This window comes from Melanerpes formicivorus, unplaced genomic scaffold, assembly GCF_026170545.1.
Source record: "Melanerpes formicivorus ecotype bairdi unplaced genomic scaffold, bMelFor1.0.p_v2 SCAF_29, whole genome shotgun sequence".
Lineage (NCBI taxonomy): Eukaryota > Metazoa > Chordata > Aves > Piciformes > Picidae > Melanerpes > Melanerpes formicivorus.
In genome coordinates, this window is record NW_027142381.1 from 3,748,240 (window position 1) to 3,761,396 (window position 13,157).

At 50.1% G+C, this 13,157-nt stretch overlaps 1 protein-coding gene and 1 long non-coding RNA gene across 2 annotated transcripts; one reads left to right on the forward strand and one right to left on the reverse strand.

Moving 5' to 3' along the window:
• Positions 1 to 37: 37 nt before the first annotated feature.
• Positions 38 to 13,049, reverse strand: LOC137449465 (uncharacterized). Its single transcript, XR_010989394.1, has 3 exons — positions 12,947 to 13,049; positions 10,188 to 10,338; positions 38 to 992 (listed from the first exon to the last, which is right to left on the reverse strand). It is a non-coding gene; the product is annotated as an uncharacterized lncRNA (long non-coding RNA).
• On the forward strand, positions 6,905 to 11,905 carry TMIGD1 (transmembrane and immunoglobulin domain containing 1). The gene is made up of 7 exons (XM_068155016.1): positions 6,905 to 7,047; positions 7,294 to 7,394; positions 8,614 to 8,892; positions 9,357 to 9,635; positions 10,477 to 10,580; positions 10,846 to 10,874; positions 11,248 to 11,905. Exons 2-7 carry the CDS (start codon positions 7,316 to 7,318, stop codon positions 11,249 to 11,251), a joined length of 774 nt encoding a protein of 257 aa, XP_068011117.1. The 5' UTR covers positions 6,905 to 7,047; positions 7,294 to 7,315; the 3' UTR covers positions 11,252 to 11,905.
• Positions 13,050 to 13,157: the final 108 nt, after the last annotated feature.

Here is a 13,157-nt window from a genome sequence, read left to right on the forward strand (position 1 = left end):
GGGGGAGGAGCCGCTAGAGAGAGGCGATGAGGGACCAATGAGGGACGGCGGGGAGAGCTGCGTCACGACGGGGTAGGGTGCCGGGGAGTACTGTGGCGCCCCCTGCAGGACGCGCCGCCACCGTGGGCCGCGCTACCACGGCCCGGGCTGTGGTCCGTGTCCCTGTCGCCGTCCTGATTCCCGCGGCCTCAGTGGCGCGAAGAAGGCTAAGCAGGGAGCATGAGGAGGCGGCGATTCCCGCCTGGTGGTACCCGAAGAGGTGATTTTCTTTCTCCCCCGGGAGAAAGCGGCCTTCGTCTTTCTGTGTTCGGTGTATCGCGAAAGCCCCCGCAGGAGCCGGGCAGGGGACCACCCTGACCACAGTGCTCACTGGGCCAGCAGCTCTGGATAATGACCCTAAATCGAGTTCTTGTGTACAGAAGGATAAATGACAGCACATGGCAATGCTCCCTGTACCTGACAGGGGTGTCACGACAGGCTTTTGTGGCACCCCTGAGCTATGGACACTATCAGCATCCTCTCCACAAAATACAACCTTGGCTGAGGGTGGAAGGAGCCAGGTGGCCTCTTCCCCTGGCACGTGGTCAAATTGCATTTCACCGGGAGCAAAGTGCTGCTCCTGCTGCCTGACTTCCTGGAGCAAGTGCATGTGGCCTGTCCTGGCTGTGTTACCACTTTGGACCAAACCCCGAGGTGCTAAAGACATTTAAGACACCTTGGTGTTCCGTACTGCGTGTTGCTGGATGGCAAGCCAGTGCAGAACTAATGAGAAGATACATCAATAGCACCTGGAGGTTTCCTCCTTCAGATCTTTGCTAATTCCTTTTTGGAGGCAGGCAAGGTGACAAAGAATAACGAGCAGGAGAACTTACTCTGCAAAAAGTGTTTTGCAGTCCATAAAACATTGGAAGTGGCCATCTCCGACAGCAGGTCCTGTTGATTCCTGTTTAACTTTTCAGGAGTCCACATCTGCTTCCCAGCTCTGGCATTTCCTGTTGGAGACATGAGATCCATGTTTACCACATAAAAGTGATTTTCAGGGGAACCCTCAGTGGTATGACTCTTTCATCTCACTGCATTCTGGGATCCTCTGTGTGAGAGATCAGATGATGCAAACTTTGTGTAAGCTGAGTGTGGTACGGCATGAAAAGGGCCCTGAGGAAAAGGAGAGTAAATTGGCTTCTTTCTCGGGGCTCATCTGTGCCATGCAGTCATTAGGAGAGGGACAAACAGGGAACAGGGATTATCCATCAAAAAGATGCCTCAGATCTAATTAAACTGGAAAAGCTGAAAGACCTTGGTCGTCAAAATGTTCATACAGCAAAAGGGAGAAGAAATGTCAAGAGGGAATCTGGCTGTCTCAGAAGTGATCACCCTTACATAGCTTTAAGTCCTCAGTCTACAAATAAATTGCCCTGGATTTACACAGAGTAATTGAGCTCATTTCCCTTTTTAGCTGATAAAAGCCCAGTTGTCTGGAATCTCAACACACCAATTGTAAAAGCAGCATGAGGCAGAAGACTGATGAGTCATCCACTCATTTGCTCAGCAGCCAGTAACAACAAAGCCTTCTCATTTCCTTGGACCAACCTAAAGGAGCTTTGCCTTCCAGATCCCTAGGTGAGCAAGACTGTACGTTAGGGATCAACCTACAAGAAGCCTCCTCTTCCTCAGCTCTGCCCGGCACTTGTGCTTGCTGAGAGCTGCAGCCCTGGCACTAGATAAGGTGATTGCTCAGGGGCTGTGGCTTTTGTCTTACAAAACTCTCTGCAGTGGTTTCTAGTCACAGAGGAGTGAAGCTTCCTCCTGAAGACTGGCAGCAAACGGTTCCCCGTGAACTGGAACGCCAGAGCCGCTCAGTCCTTGCAGATTCCTCGCAGAAGGAAAGAGGGATCACGCCACAGCAGGGAAGTTAAAACTGCTAATGTTGTTTGGCAGCACTTCACAAGATCAAATCAGCACTTGACTTTCCAGCAGAGCACTTCCAAGAAATCCCACTGGTGATGAAAGTTCCTAGGTAGACAAAAATATCTGAGATGCAGGCTGCAGAGCAGCCACAGCAGAACACAGCCTTGAAAGAGGAGATCTGGGAATGCTGCTAGGGAATGTCCTGTCCTGGCCATCAAGGGAGCACCTAAATCAGGCAAGAATCAGGCACTCAGCTTAGTGTTGTTCTTCAGTATTTGTTTTTTCCAGAGGCAACAAACTCCCTTGAAGTCCAGCCCACCAGTGGCAGGGAGGTGTTTTCTGTCCAGACAAAAAATAACAAGTGATGGGAATCTGGCAGATATCTCTGCTATGATACACTCTTACCCTGTGGCTGACGCAGGAAACAGCCTTGCAAACTCGTTTGAGCATGTAGAAAATGGAGTTTCCTGAGTGACTTGTGCAAAGCAAAGCTTAATGGCATTAACTTCCCTCAGCACTGCTAGGTGTGGAGGCTGAAAGCTACTAACCAGGGCTCCCTAGATGGAAAACAAGAAGAGCCAACATTTAAGTGGAACTTAATACAGATCAGTCACTTTTATCTCCTGCAGGGGGCCTGTATTGCTAATTTAATGCCAGGTTCCTCTCACAGTCCCTGTTATGTGGGACCATATTTCTCAGAGCAGGATAAGAACAGCCACACCAGGGTACCATCTTTAGTCTTTTAAGTGATGATTGCTGACCAGTGCTGAACGTAACCCAGAGTGGCTAGAAAAGAGGAAGGGGCAGTGCTGGCTGCTGGTATGCCCACTGCAGCAATTTGGTGAAGCTTTCATACACAGTCCTGAGAGTCTCTGCAGCTCCTGGTTGCTTTCTCCACAGCACAGGAAACCTTGGCAAATGTCTCAATGATCATGATGAAAGGTTAGATTTACCCTCCTGGAGCATGGTTCTGTTTCTTGCACTTGCTTGAAAAAGGGAGAGTTTAAAAGATCCAGGAGCAATTGTCTGAAGTGAAAACTAAGGTTCTCTGAGCCTAATTTAGCCACACTTCATAAAGAGAAATAAGAGTACATCAGGATTAGTTAGCCCAGGATATGGTTCTCATTACATCACTTGGAGCACAGGGGACTCCCTGCAGTGCAGATGAACAACATGAGGGAAATTACCAGCTGCAAGATGCATCCTCCTTCTCCTCTGAGCCCAAAGGTTTCAGCAGACCTGTCTGCTGATTTAGCCTTCTGCAGTGTTTACTGCCTCTGAGCTTCTGCAGTGGTGATTATCCTGCTTGCAGGGCTTCCAGGAGGTGACTTGGCTGCTAGCTGCCGGGTGAGTATCCAGTAGATGGCATCCGTGACCAACTTGTGCTGGAGCTTCACCATCCTGAGGACTTCTCTTTTGCTTTGTTCATCTCAGGATCTGTTCCTTCATTAATTTCTACTTTTAATTTGAATGTTTAATGTCCTCTGAGCAATTGATTTTAAAAATGCAAGGTATTCACTGATTTAGTGCTCTTTTCACTGTTCTTACTCCTCCCCAAGACTCAAGATCTCTTAGCATCCATTCAGTGGCATAGTGAGGGACAGTTTACAGGAGGATCATCAGAAAATAGAATCAGTAACAAAATTATGAAAGAAATCCTTGAGATCTGTCCATCTCAGCAGTGGAAAATCTGTGGGGTATAGGCTGGGAGTCTGAGAAATCAGGGCACACCATATCTCCATAATCTTTCTCCTTGGGAAAAACAGGTTTTGTGGGAGGGAACAGGAGTGCTGAGTAAGTTCAGGCAGGATTCCATGACAGCCTGGCTTTCCAGCCCAGGTATCTGGCAAGCAGAGGCAGTGGGTTTGGGTGTTACAATCATTCCCCAACAATGGAAGTGTTGCAAAACACATAACAGTGCATATTAAAAAGGGATTAGGAGTGGGGGGAACCACAATGAGTGGGAAGAGAGGAGCAGCCTTTGAGCAGAGCCTCAGGCACTGTTGCAGAAAGGTGTTTTCTGGAGCAGGGTTACAGCCATGATACAGGCATTGTTTGCCTGACAAACCTACCCACAGATACACTCCCCAGCTTCCACACATCTGTGCAGATTCTGCCCTCCCACAAGCAGCCTTCAGCCCTCACAACTGTGCTAAACATAAACTGAATTGTCCTCTGCCAGTGGAAATGCAGGGGATGATGAGTTGTGCCCCCTAACCCTGCTGGCACTGAGGACAACCAAGTGGAACCCAAACAGCTGTGAAGTTTGGAGTCAGAGGTTAAGAGACCCAATGGAAAAGGAACTTCTGCTAATCTCTATCATGTTCTACATCTGCTCTTCTCAGGTTTCTAAGGCTTGGATTACACCCTGGAATAGACTGGTGTTTATTAATTAATTCCCTTTGGGGCTCTTCAGAGCCATATTTAACAACAGTCTCAGTCTGGGTTTGAGGGGCCAGTGTCACCATAAGGATGCCAGGCTGGAAGCAATGGGGAGGATTCTCTGGCTCTATCCCATGGTCTGTCCAATCCAGCCTTGACAGTGCCTGATCCAAACACCTCACACCAGAAACCAGAGGGCTGGATTCTTTGCCATAGAGAGTTATGGAGCATCTGCCTCATGGAAGAGATTCATCCCAGTCTGAGTCACGAGTGGCTGCTTTACATTCTGGAACGTGAGGTTTACGTCCCTCCCAAACGTAATGGAAAGGCAGATAACACAACCCACAGGACTTCAGACCTCAGTAATTAGACACCCACAAGATAATTACAGGCTGTATAAAAAGAAAAGTGTAAAAAGCCACTGTGGAAGTAATTCTTACTGGTTTGAAAACGCCTCTGGCCAAGCAGCATCTTGCTTTTCTAGTCTCTCTTCCCTCAGCAGGGCTCAAAGCCCATTGCAAAACAGGACACTGCCCTTGCCCTCATTTAAAACACATGCAACTGATGAACCTTAGCTCACCTTGCTGCCCAGACCTGCCACAAACCTGGGACAGAATCTTTCCCAGGTCCCACTTGATGCTGTATTTTGCATCAGGACAAGCCCACCACAGAGCACCTGTGGTATCACAGAATCACCAAGGCTGAAAGAGACCTTAAAGATCATCAAGTCCAACCTGTCACCACAGACCTCATGACTAGACCATGGCACCAAGTGCCACGTCCAATCCCCTCTTGAACACCTCCAGGGATGGGGACTCCACCACCTCTCTGGGCAGCACATTCCAATGGCTACCAACTCTCTCAGTGAAGAACTTTCTCCTCACCTTGAGCCTAAACCTCCCCTGGCGCAGCTTGAGACTGTGTCCCCTTGTTCTGGTGCTGGTTGTTTGAGAGAAGAAACCAACCCCATCCTGGCTACAACCACCCTTCAGGTAGTTGTAGAGAGCAATGAGGTGTCTCCTGAGCCTCCTCTTCTCCAGGCTAAGCAACCCCAGCTCCCTCAGCCTCTCCTCACAGGGCTGTGCTCAAGGCCTCTCCCCAGCCTCGTTGCCCTTCTCTGGACACCTTCAAGTCTCTCAATGTCCTTCTTAAACTGAGGGGCCCAGAACTGGTCTAACAGACTCTTCCCTTACTCTCATTTCTACCCTAGATATCTGCCCCTAAATTCCATACTTTCATTCTTCACATCCTCATTTATTCTAACTACCTCTTTCTCCTCCTGGACTATCATTGCAACTCAGTGACCAGAGGGAGCACAGACCTCTCCACACAGACCTCTCCTTCTCCTCTGCCTTTAGCTCACACCTTGGCATGAGCTCACAAACCTTTTCCAAGCCCATTCCTTTGCCTCTCTGTCTCTGTTTCAACTCAGCTTAACACCAAACCACAAAGATCACTTCACTCTTAAGAAGAGCATTATGACTGAAGTTTGTACTGAACCTGTTTGTGCTGGATCATAAGCCAACATTTAGTCAAATGCTACAAGGACAGGACACAGAACTTCCAACAAATGGTGGAAGGAGCTAAATTTGTTTCTTAAATTGAGTGTGAAGGTAAAAAGTGAGTTGAAAACTGGGCACTGATTTCTAACCCAGGTATTTGCTAGAAGACAGACTGAGCACTGTCTCTTCAAGGGACTTTTGTGCACTGCTGTTTTTTCAGGGGAAATGACTCCCTGTTATTTTGAGGGCAAAGCAATGAACACTTTCTGTGTTCATGTTCATGTCATACTAAGAAACACTCAGAGGTGATCCACACTTGCATCAGCCCTACAAATAAACAGTGCTGCAGCTCGTGTGGTCTCTGCATACAGCCAGCCCTCCCTGCCCACCTCTGCACTGCTGAGCTGGGCCACTGCTGTCTACAGGCAGAGAAAACACCGAGGACATGTCCCAGGCTCCTCCTGCTCGTTAAATGCACTTTATGGCTCTGCTGAGCCAGTTCCTGATAAGTGACGTGTCCTGTGCCTGCAGGGACACTGACAGCAGTGAGAACACAGTCTGGAGACTGCCAGGAGCCCATCATTTGAACCATGTTCACCATCATCCTGCTGAAGTATAAAGAGGCAAATCCAGCTGTGCCCCCTGCAGACACACAGCCCATGCCCTCAGCTGTCCCAGCACTGAGGGACACTCCCTCTGCCTCATGGGCTGCCCAGGGCTGAGCCAAGCATAGGAGCACCCTGGGGGTACACACCAGTGAGCAGGACAGTCCCTGCTCTCTCTAGTGCCAACAAGAAGTTCAAAGTCTGAATGAGAGCAGTTTCTCATTTTCTAGTCAAAGGACAACATGGTGAAGAACCTTGGGCAGGAAGGGACAAGCTGGAGTCTACTCCTGCTCTGGGGCATTCTAGGATAAACTTCCTACAGCTTGAGACAGTATCATGAACACCCAGAAAGCTGAGAGGGAAAAGTACTCTTTTTGGCTGCAGGTCTTGACAGCTGGTGCAGGAACTCTCATTAGTTACTCATTGCCTCAGCAAGTCTCATAAAAGAGGCAGCAGAGCCCAGCAAATACTTTTCTTCAGTGTTCTGGGAGCTCAGAAATGCAGGAATTGAACGAGGCCTTGAACCTGTTTTATGGACTCAATTCTTACTAAGCTACCATAAAATACTAAAATTCAGACCTTATAAATACAGAAGGCAAAGAGCTGTGCATTTCTTAGCAGAAGCAGCCTCTCCAGAGATTCTTCCCAAGGTAAGTCCTGTGCTACACAACCCAGAGACAGGCTCCCCTGACAGACAGGTGACTGGGGACAAAGAACTCACGCAGCAGAGATTAGAGATGTAAAATCCCCTCGGTTCTGCTCTGCACTGGGAAAGTCCCTGCAACAAATCACCACAGTTTATTCCCTGGTGGCCTTGCCCTGTCTGCCAGGGCAAGCAATTAACCCCCTGCAAGCCCCAGGCAGAGGCAGCGACACCGTGACCCTCTTTCCAACAGACACCAGCCGGTCTCCTCCGAGATGGTGCAGAGAAGCAGCCTTGCAGTCCCCTACCAAGTGCCTGTCCTTGCTGTTTGCTTTTTGGCAGGCATAGCCACAGGTAAGCAACGGAAAAAAATCCATCATGGCTTTGTCCAAGCCCCATCCTGCTGATGTGAAACTGGCCAGGGTTGGGCAGTGCCTGGGGTGATTGTGCCACACCAGCATCCCAGTCTTCTGGGATGTTCTGGAGGTCATCCCCAGAGGATTGTCTCAAGACTGGTTTCTGAGTTTAAGAGTAGCAGAGCAGGGGAATGGCAAAGCTTCAGCATTTTCCAGCAGCAGCTGCACAGGGATGAGAAGGTCACCATTTCCAAACCTGCTCTAAGCAGTGAAATGTATGATAGCTTTGGCCACCTGGGAACAGCAGGGAAGAGACAGGGAGCTTTGGATTTGTTTGTATTCACAGGACTTCAGTGCCTCTATATTCTGAGCTGTACTTTTAGTTTATGAATCTATAACACAGACCACAGGAGTGAGAGCTTCAGCCCATTACAAAAGTTCATTTCTCATACTGGTTGGTTACTTGGACCTGAGGTTTGTATGTTACACAATGTGCAACTCTCCAGCAGCCAGACTCAGACTGACCAGGATACTGCTGTGGAGCTGATTAACTAACTGATATTCTCAAGCACATTCAGTTCCAGCCAAAACCAGGCTATCAAACAGTGGGCACAAAACCAGAGGGCACAGGTATGCTGCAGAGGTGACTTGCAGCAAGAGGGTGAACAAGACTTGGCAGGATGAGGATGATCTTTTGCTCTGTGTGTTGTCACATGGCCACTGTTGGGTTTCAGACCTTTTCTGCACCAGGGGAGGGTTAGGTTGGATGTTAGGAAGAAGTTCTATACAGAGAGAGTGATTGCCCATTGGAATGGGCTGCCTGGGGAGGTGGTGGAGTCACCATCATTGGAGGTGTTCAGGAGGAGACTTGATGGGGTGCTTGGTGCCATGGTTTAGTTGTTTGGGTGGGTTGGATTGGTTGATGGGTTGGACATGATGATCTTGAAGGTCTCTTCCAACCTGGTCTAGTCTAGTCTAGTCTAGTCTATTCTGTTGCAAGCCTCACTTTTATTTTAAGCAAGTGAAGGGAGTGTTGTGATGGAGACAACCTTTCGTCTCAAAAACTAAACTCCCACCTGAAAATAACTGTCAACCTGGAGCCTGAAACTCTTCAGTCCATCCTCCGAGGCTGAGGACCTTGAGAAGCTAGCAGAGAAGCTTTTGTGGGAAGGCTACAGCTTGGGATGCTTAGTGCCTTTGTTCTCCTTCTTTTGCAGGTTTGGAACTGTCTGTAAATGACCATGCTGCTGACTTCACCCTCTCTACAGTTCCTGCCCCTGCTGTCTCCCTCTCCTGCCTAGTGCAGAACAGCAGCCAGGCTGAGGAGCTGCTCTGGTACCGAGGAGATGGGCAGGTGGATCTGAAAGATGGGAATAAAGTGAACATCAGCAACATCTGCATAGCCCCAGTCACCGAGTCCGACAACGGAGTCACCTTCTCGTGCAGGCTGGCGCGGGACAGTTCTGTTCAGGTGTCAGTGGTCCTGGATGTCCTCTGTGAGTTGCAGTGGTGGATATCAGTGCAGAGTGCCTGGGGTGGGAGGAAATCGTGGGCTGAGCACTTCAGTGTCTGGGCACTAGCTGAAGGCAGGGTGTTTTGCACCCTTTTCCACTGTCTTCAGCAGGAAAAAATGCGTTTAGGAGGAGATGGCTCACGTGATAAGACACTCCCGGTGCAGTGGTGCTTATGGCCTCATCTGAGGCCTCTTTTATAGGAGTGGGTGGGCCCTTAATAAGAAGATGTTGTGGATATGTCCCTGCCTCCACCTAGATTCTGTGCCAAGGATACAAGTCAGGGCAGAGGAGTTATGGGAGTGACTGCCACTGATTGCCCTGCTAATTCCTGGGGATCAGGAAGGGCTGCACAACTGGGATGTGTTACACCACGGAACAAGGGGTGAGTTGTGTTAAAGAGCGAGCAGCATTATTACTGACCTATTGAACCTCACTGCTGTGAACAGTTCCTCCCGATCTGAGTGGAGAAGAGTCCTTCCACATCGAAGAAGAGAAAGATGTTACTATAAGCTGCAATGCCAAAGCCAACCCTCAAGCCCAAGTAGCTTGGTACAAGAACAACACCATCCTGAGCCTGCAGCAGAACCGGTACCAGCTGTACCAGACCAGTGAGGTCGCTGAGCTCACTATCCAGCAAGTACAGAAGTCTGACAATGGGACCTACACCTGCATAGTGAAATCTTCTCTGGGAGAAGGGAGAAAGGATTTCCACCTGATAGTGGAAGGTAACAAAGCTGCTGCCAAACAATAAGCTTTACAAATAGCTCTCCGTTCTCTCTTACAATGACAGCAATCCATTAGTGTTAGGAAGTGTATTAGGAGTGTGGTATGTTCCCCACCTTAACTTCTGAGGGCACAGTAACAGCACAGAGCTCTCCTTGCACCTGTGTCTGGGACCACAGCACCAGGAAGAGCCCTTCCTGCTCGACCTGTTATTCAAATGCATTCAGCAAACCTGGCCTCACTCATCCCACTGTCTCACTTCCCACACCGGCAGGGCACATTCAAGTGTGGTTTAAAGCACCTCAGGTCTCACTTGAAGCCTCTTACTCCAACTATAGTACTCTGTCATGCCAAAAGAGCTGCTTAAGGCAGGAGAAGTTGTCCTCCAGAAGAGACTACAGCCCTGTGCACAACAGGGAGGTAGAAACCTTGCTGGGGTTGGACACTCAGATATCAGACAGGTGATGCTGTACCCACTGGGCATCCATTTGCCACCCACTGCCCAGACCCCTCTCATTTCTGCACTCTTAGAACAGGGAGAAAAGCAATGTTACCTGTGTCAGTGGTGCTCCCAGACACCCTTATTTCCATGCATAAGTTGCCTTGGGGATCTTCTTCAGGGCCCAACATTTCAATTCCTCCTCCAGTTCACTGAAATACAGGCTTGGCTCCCTTCTCTCCAGGGGACTAACACACAGAGGCAGCCTGCAGACAGCAGAGAGAGCACAGTTAAATCAGCAGTGACAGGCAGGGGGGAAAGAAATATCTCCTTCCACAGTGAAACATTCTCTTTTATATGACTGTACTCATCTCTCACACCCTCAATCTCCTCTCTCTGAACAGACAAAAAGCCTGTGTTTCCCACAGAGGCTGTTATTGCTGCTGCTGTGGTGGTGGCACTCACACTACTTTTTGGAGTCATAGCTCGAAGAGATAAAGTTTTTAAGGTATGGAAAGCTTTAGCTTCTTAAGAAACTGGGTATTGTTCTGCTGCAGTGCTCTGGGTTATCTTTACCTTCCCCACCTACTTTGTGGTGTTGCTTGCCCCCATTACAGAACTTCTGCACACTACCTCTTGCTTTAGAATGACACTAAGTACATCAAATAGTAGATACTCTAAGGTGAAGATATTGCAAGATATTAAAGCAAAAAATACCCCTATGGCTAGGAAATACCAAAGGTCACAAGATTCTTTTTCTCCTTCCTTTTCAGTGCTTCAAAAGGTCAAGTGAAACAGCTCTGTAAGTATTTGCTTATTCATGCAGCTTCCAAACTAACCTCTTTCTTTAAGCCTTGGCAGAAATGGGAAACAAAACAGCACTTGGCGTGCCCAACCTCACCAGGCTGAGTTACCAAGCTCTGGTTCTGGCTGCCATATGTCTGCACCTCGGTCCCACCATGGAGAGGTGTCCATGGGAGTAGGGCTTGACCTGGCCCTGGCCATCCCAGGGGCCTGGCCATGCCTGCATGCAGGCAGTGGGGAAGAACCCAAGAGTGTATCCCCAGCCTGCTGAAAGCTTTCTGGGGCTGAATGCAGCCCAGGTGAATTCAAAGCACATGTTTGTGTTTTGTCTCTACTAGGTGATTTTTTCATTGCTTCTCATTTTGCTGCAGGTAAAGACCACAAGGTTCCTGTGCACATCCAGAAAACCTTGTTTCTAGTGGTGAGATGCTGAGATAAAGCACTGGAACAAGATTTTTGGGGGGTGAAGTTATAATGCAGTCTTTTCAAAATACAAATGGCTCTTTGTTTCTGTTCAGTCTGACTTACTGCTTAGAGCACTGCTGGAGGGGAGGGGGGGGCTGCCTGGGCTGTTGCCAGAGCTCACCCTCCACACTTGTGCCTACAAGGTATGCACGTGCAGTCAGACATGTGGGCGCTGGACTGATCCACAGAGGAATCCACACTGGGTTGCCACAGGTTGTAATGCTGATGCCTACAAATGAAGTGTGGTGTGCAGCTGGCAGCTGCTTTCTTGGCCTTGTTCTACAGTGCCTTTCCACAGGGTGTTAGGGGTGGTGGCTGCCCAACTTGCTGACCCTTCCCAGTAATCCTACAGACTGCTCAGCTTCTGCTGGCCAGAGCTAAAGCTGCCTGGCACTGTGCACTACCACTGCACCCCCCCCCCCCCCCATCTCCCTTAGCTAAGAACAGACCTCAGGGCAACATGAGTGCTCTAGCACCATGATGGCAGGAAGACCTCTCTCCATCCCTCCTCCCAACAAATATGCCACTCAAGCATTTTTCTCAAGGTCCTGGCAAGCTTTTAAGGCCTCATCATGTTTTAGAATGGTATGTTACTAATACCATCAATAAACAGAGTGTGCTGTAAATCAATTTGAGTCTGTGGTGCACAAATACTCTTCTTGGAGGAGCAGGGCTGTTGCTCAACAGGAAGCCTCTGCAACACAACCCACAGTGTGTCCTTGACCAGTGTTTGCCAGTGCTCAGAAGAGACATCACCATTCAATGCCACTGCCAGCTCATGTCCCTAGGCACCCAGCCTTGACACTGCCTGCTGCTGAGGCCCAATTCAAACCCTCCTGCTAGGTGTAGAGAGGGTGACACTGCAGGTACAGAGCCTGAAGGCAGTGGGATGGGGAGTCTCCAGCACAGCCTCCTTTGGCCAGAGCTGGGGCAGCTCTGAGGGGACATGAACCATGGAGTCATAGACTGGTTTGGGTGGGAAGTGACCTTCCACAGCCACACAGTCCAGCCCCCTGCAGTCAGCAGGGCCATCTTCTACCAGAGCAGGCTGCTAAGAGCCCCAGACACGCTGGCCTGGATAGTTTCAAGGGCTGGGGCATCTACCATCTCTCAGGGCAACTTGGGCCAGTGTTTCATCACCCTCAGCACAAAGTAATGTCTCCCCGATATCGAGTCTGAATTTCCTCTCCAAACTAAACTGAAGACCACCACCCCTTGTCCTGTAACAGGCCCTGCTAAAAATCTTTCTCCGTCTTTCTTACCAGCCCCTCTAAGTACTGAAAGAGCCTTCTCTTCTCCAAGCTGAACAGCCCCACCTCTCTCAGCCTGTCCTCACAGCAGAGGGGTTCCAGCCCTCACATCACTGTCGTGGCCTCCTCTGGCCCCCCTCCAGCAGGTCCAGCACTGCAGGTGCAGTCCCAGCAGGGCAGAGCAGAGGGGCAGAATCTCCTCTCTCCAGCTGCTGCCCACGCTGCTGGGGATCAGCCCAGGACACGGCTGGGTCTCTGTGAGCACACGGTGCTGGCTCATCCCCAGATTTTGTCCCCAGGTGTTTCTCCCCCGGGCTGCTCTAATTCAGGGCTGCTCAGAGCTGCAGAACCGGACCTGAGCCACAGGCAGCCGCCAGCACCGCAGCATCTGGGAGCCGCCGGGAGCCACCACGCGCTGCCTCAGGCGCCGCCGAACGTTCTGGAACCAGCTGCGTGAGGGGTCGGAGCCCCCGCGCAGCAGCGCAACCGCCGCAAGCTTGTCCCTCGCGGGGCGCCGTCCACCTCCCGCCCCCGCGCCGTGCTCTCCCCCCGCCGCCCCCGGACCG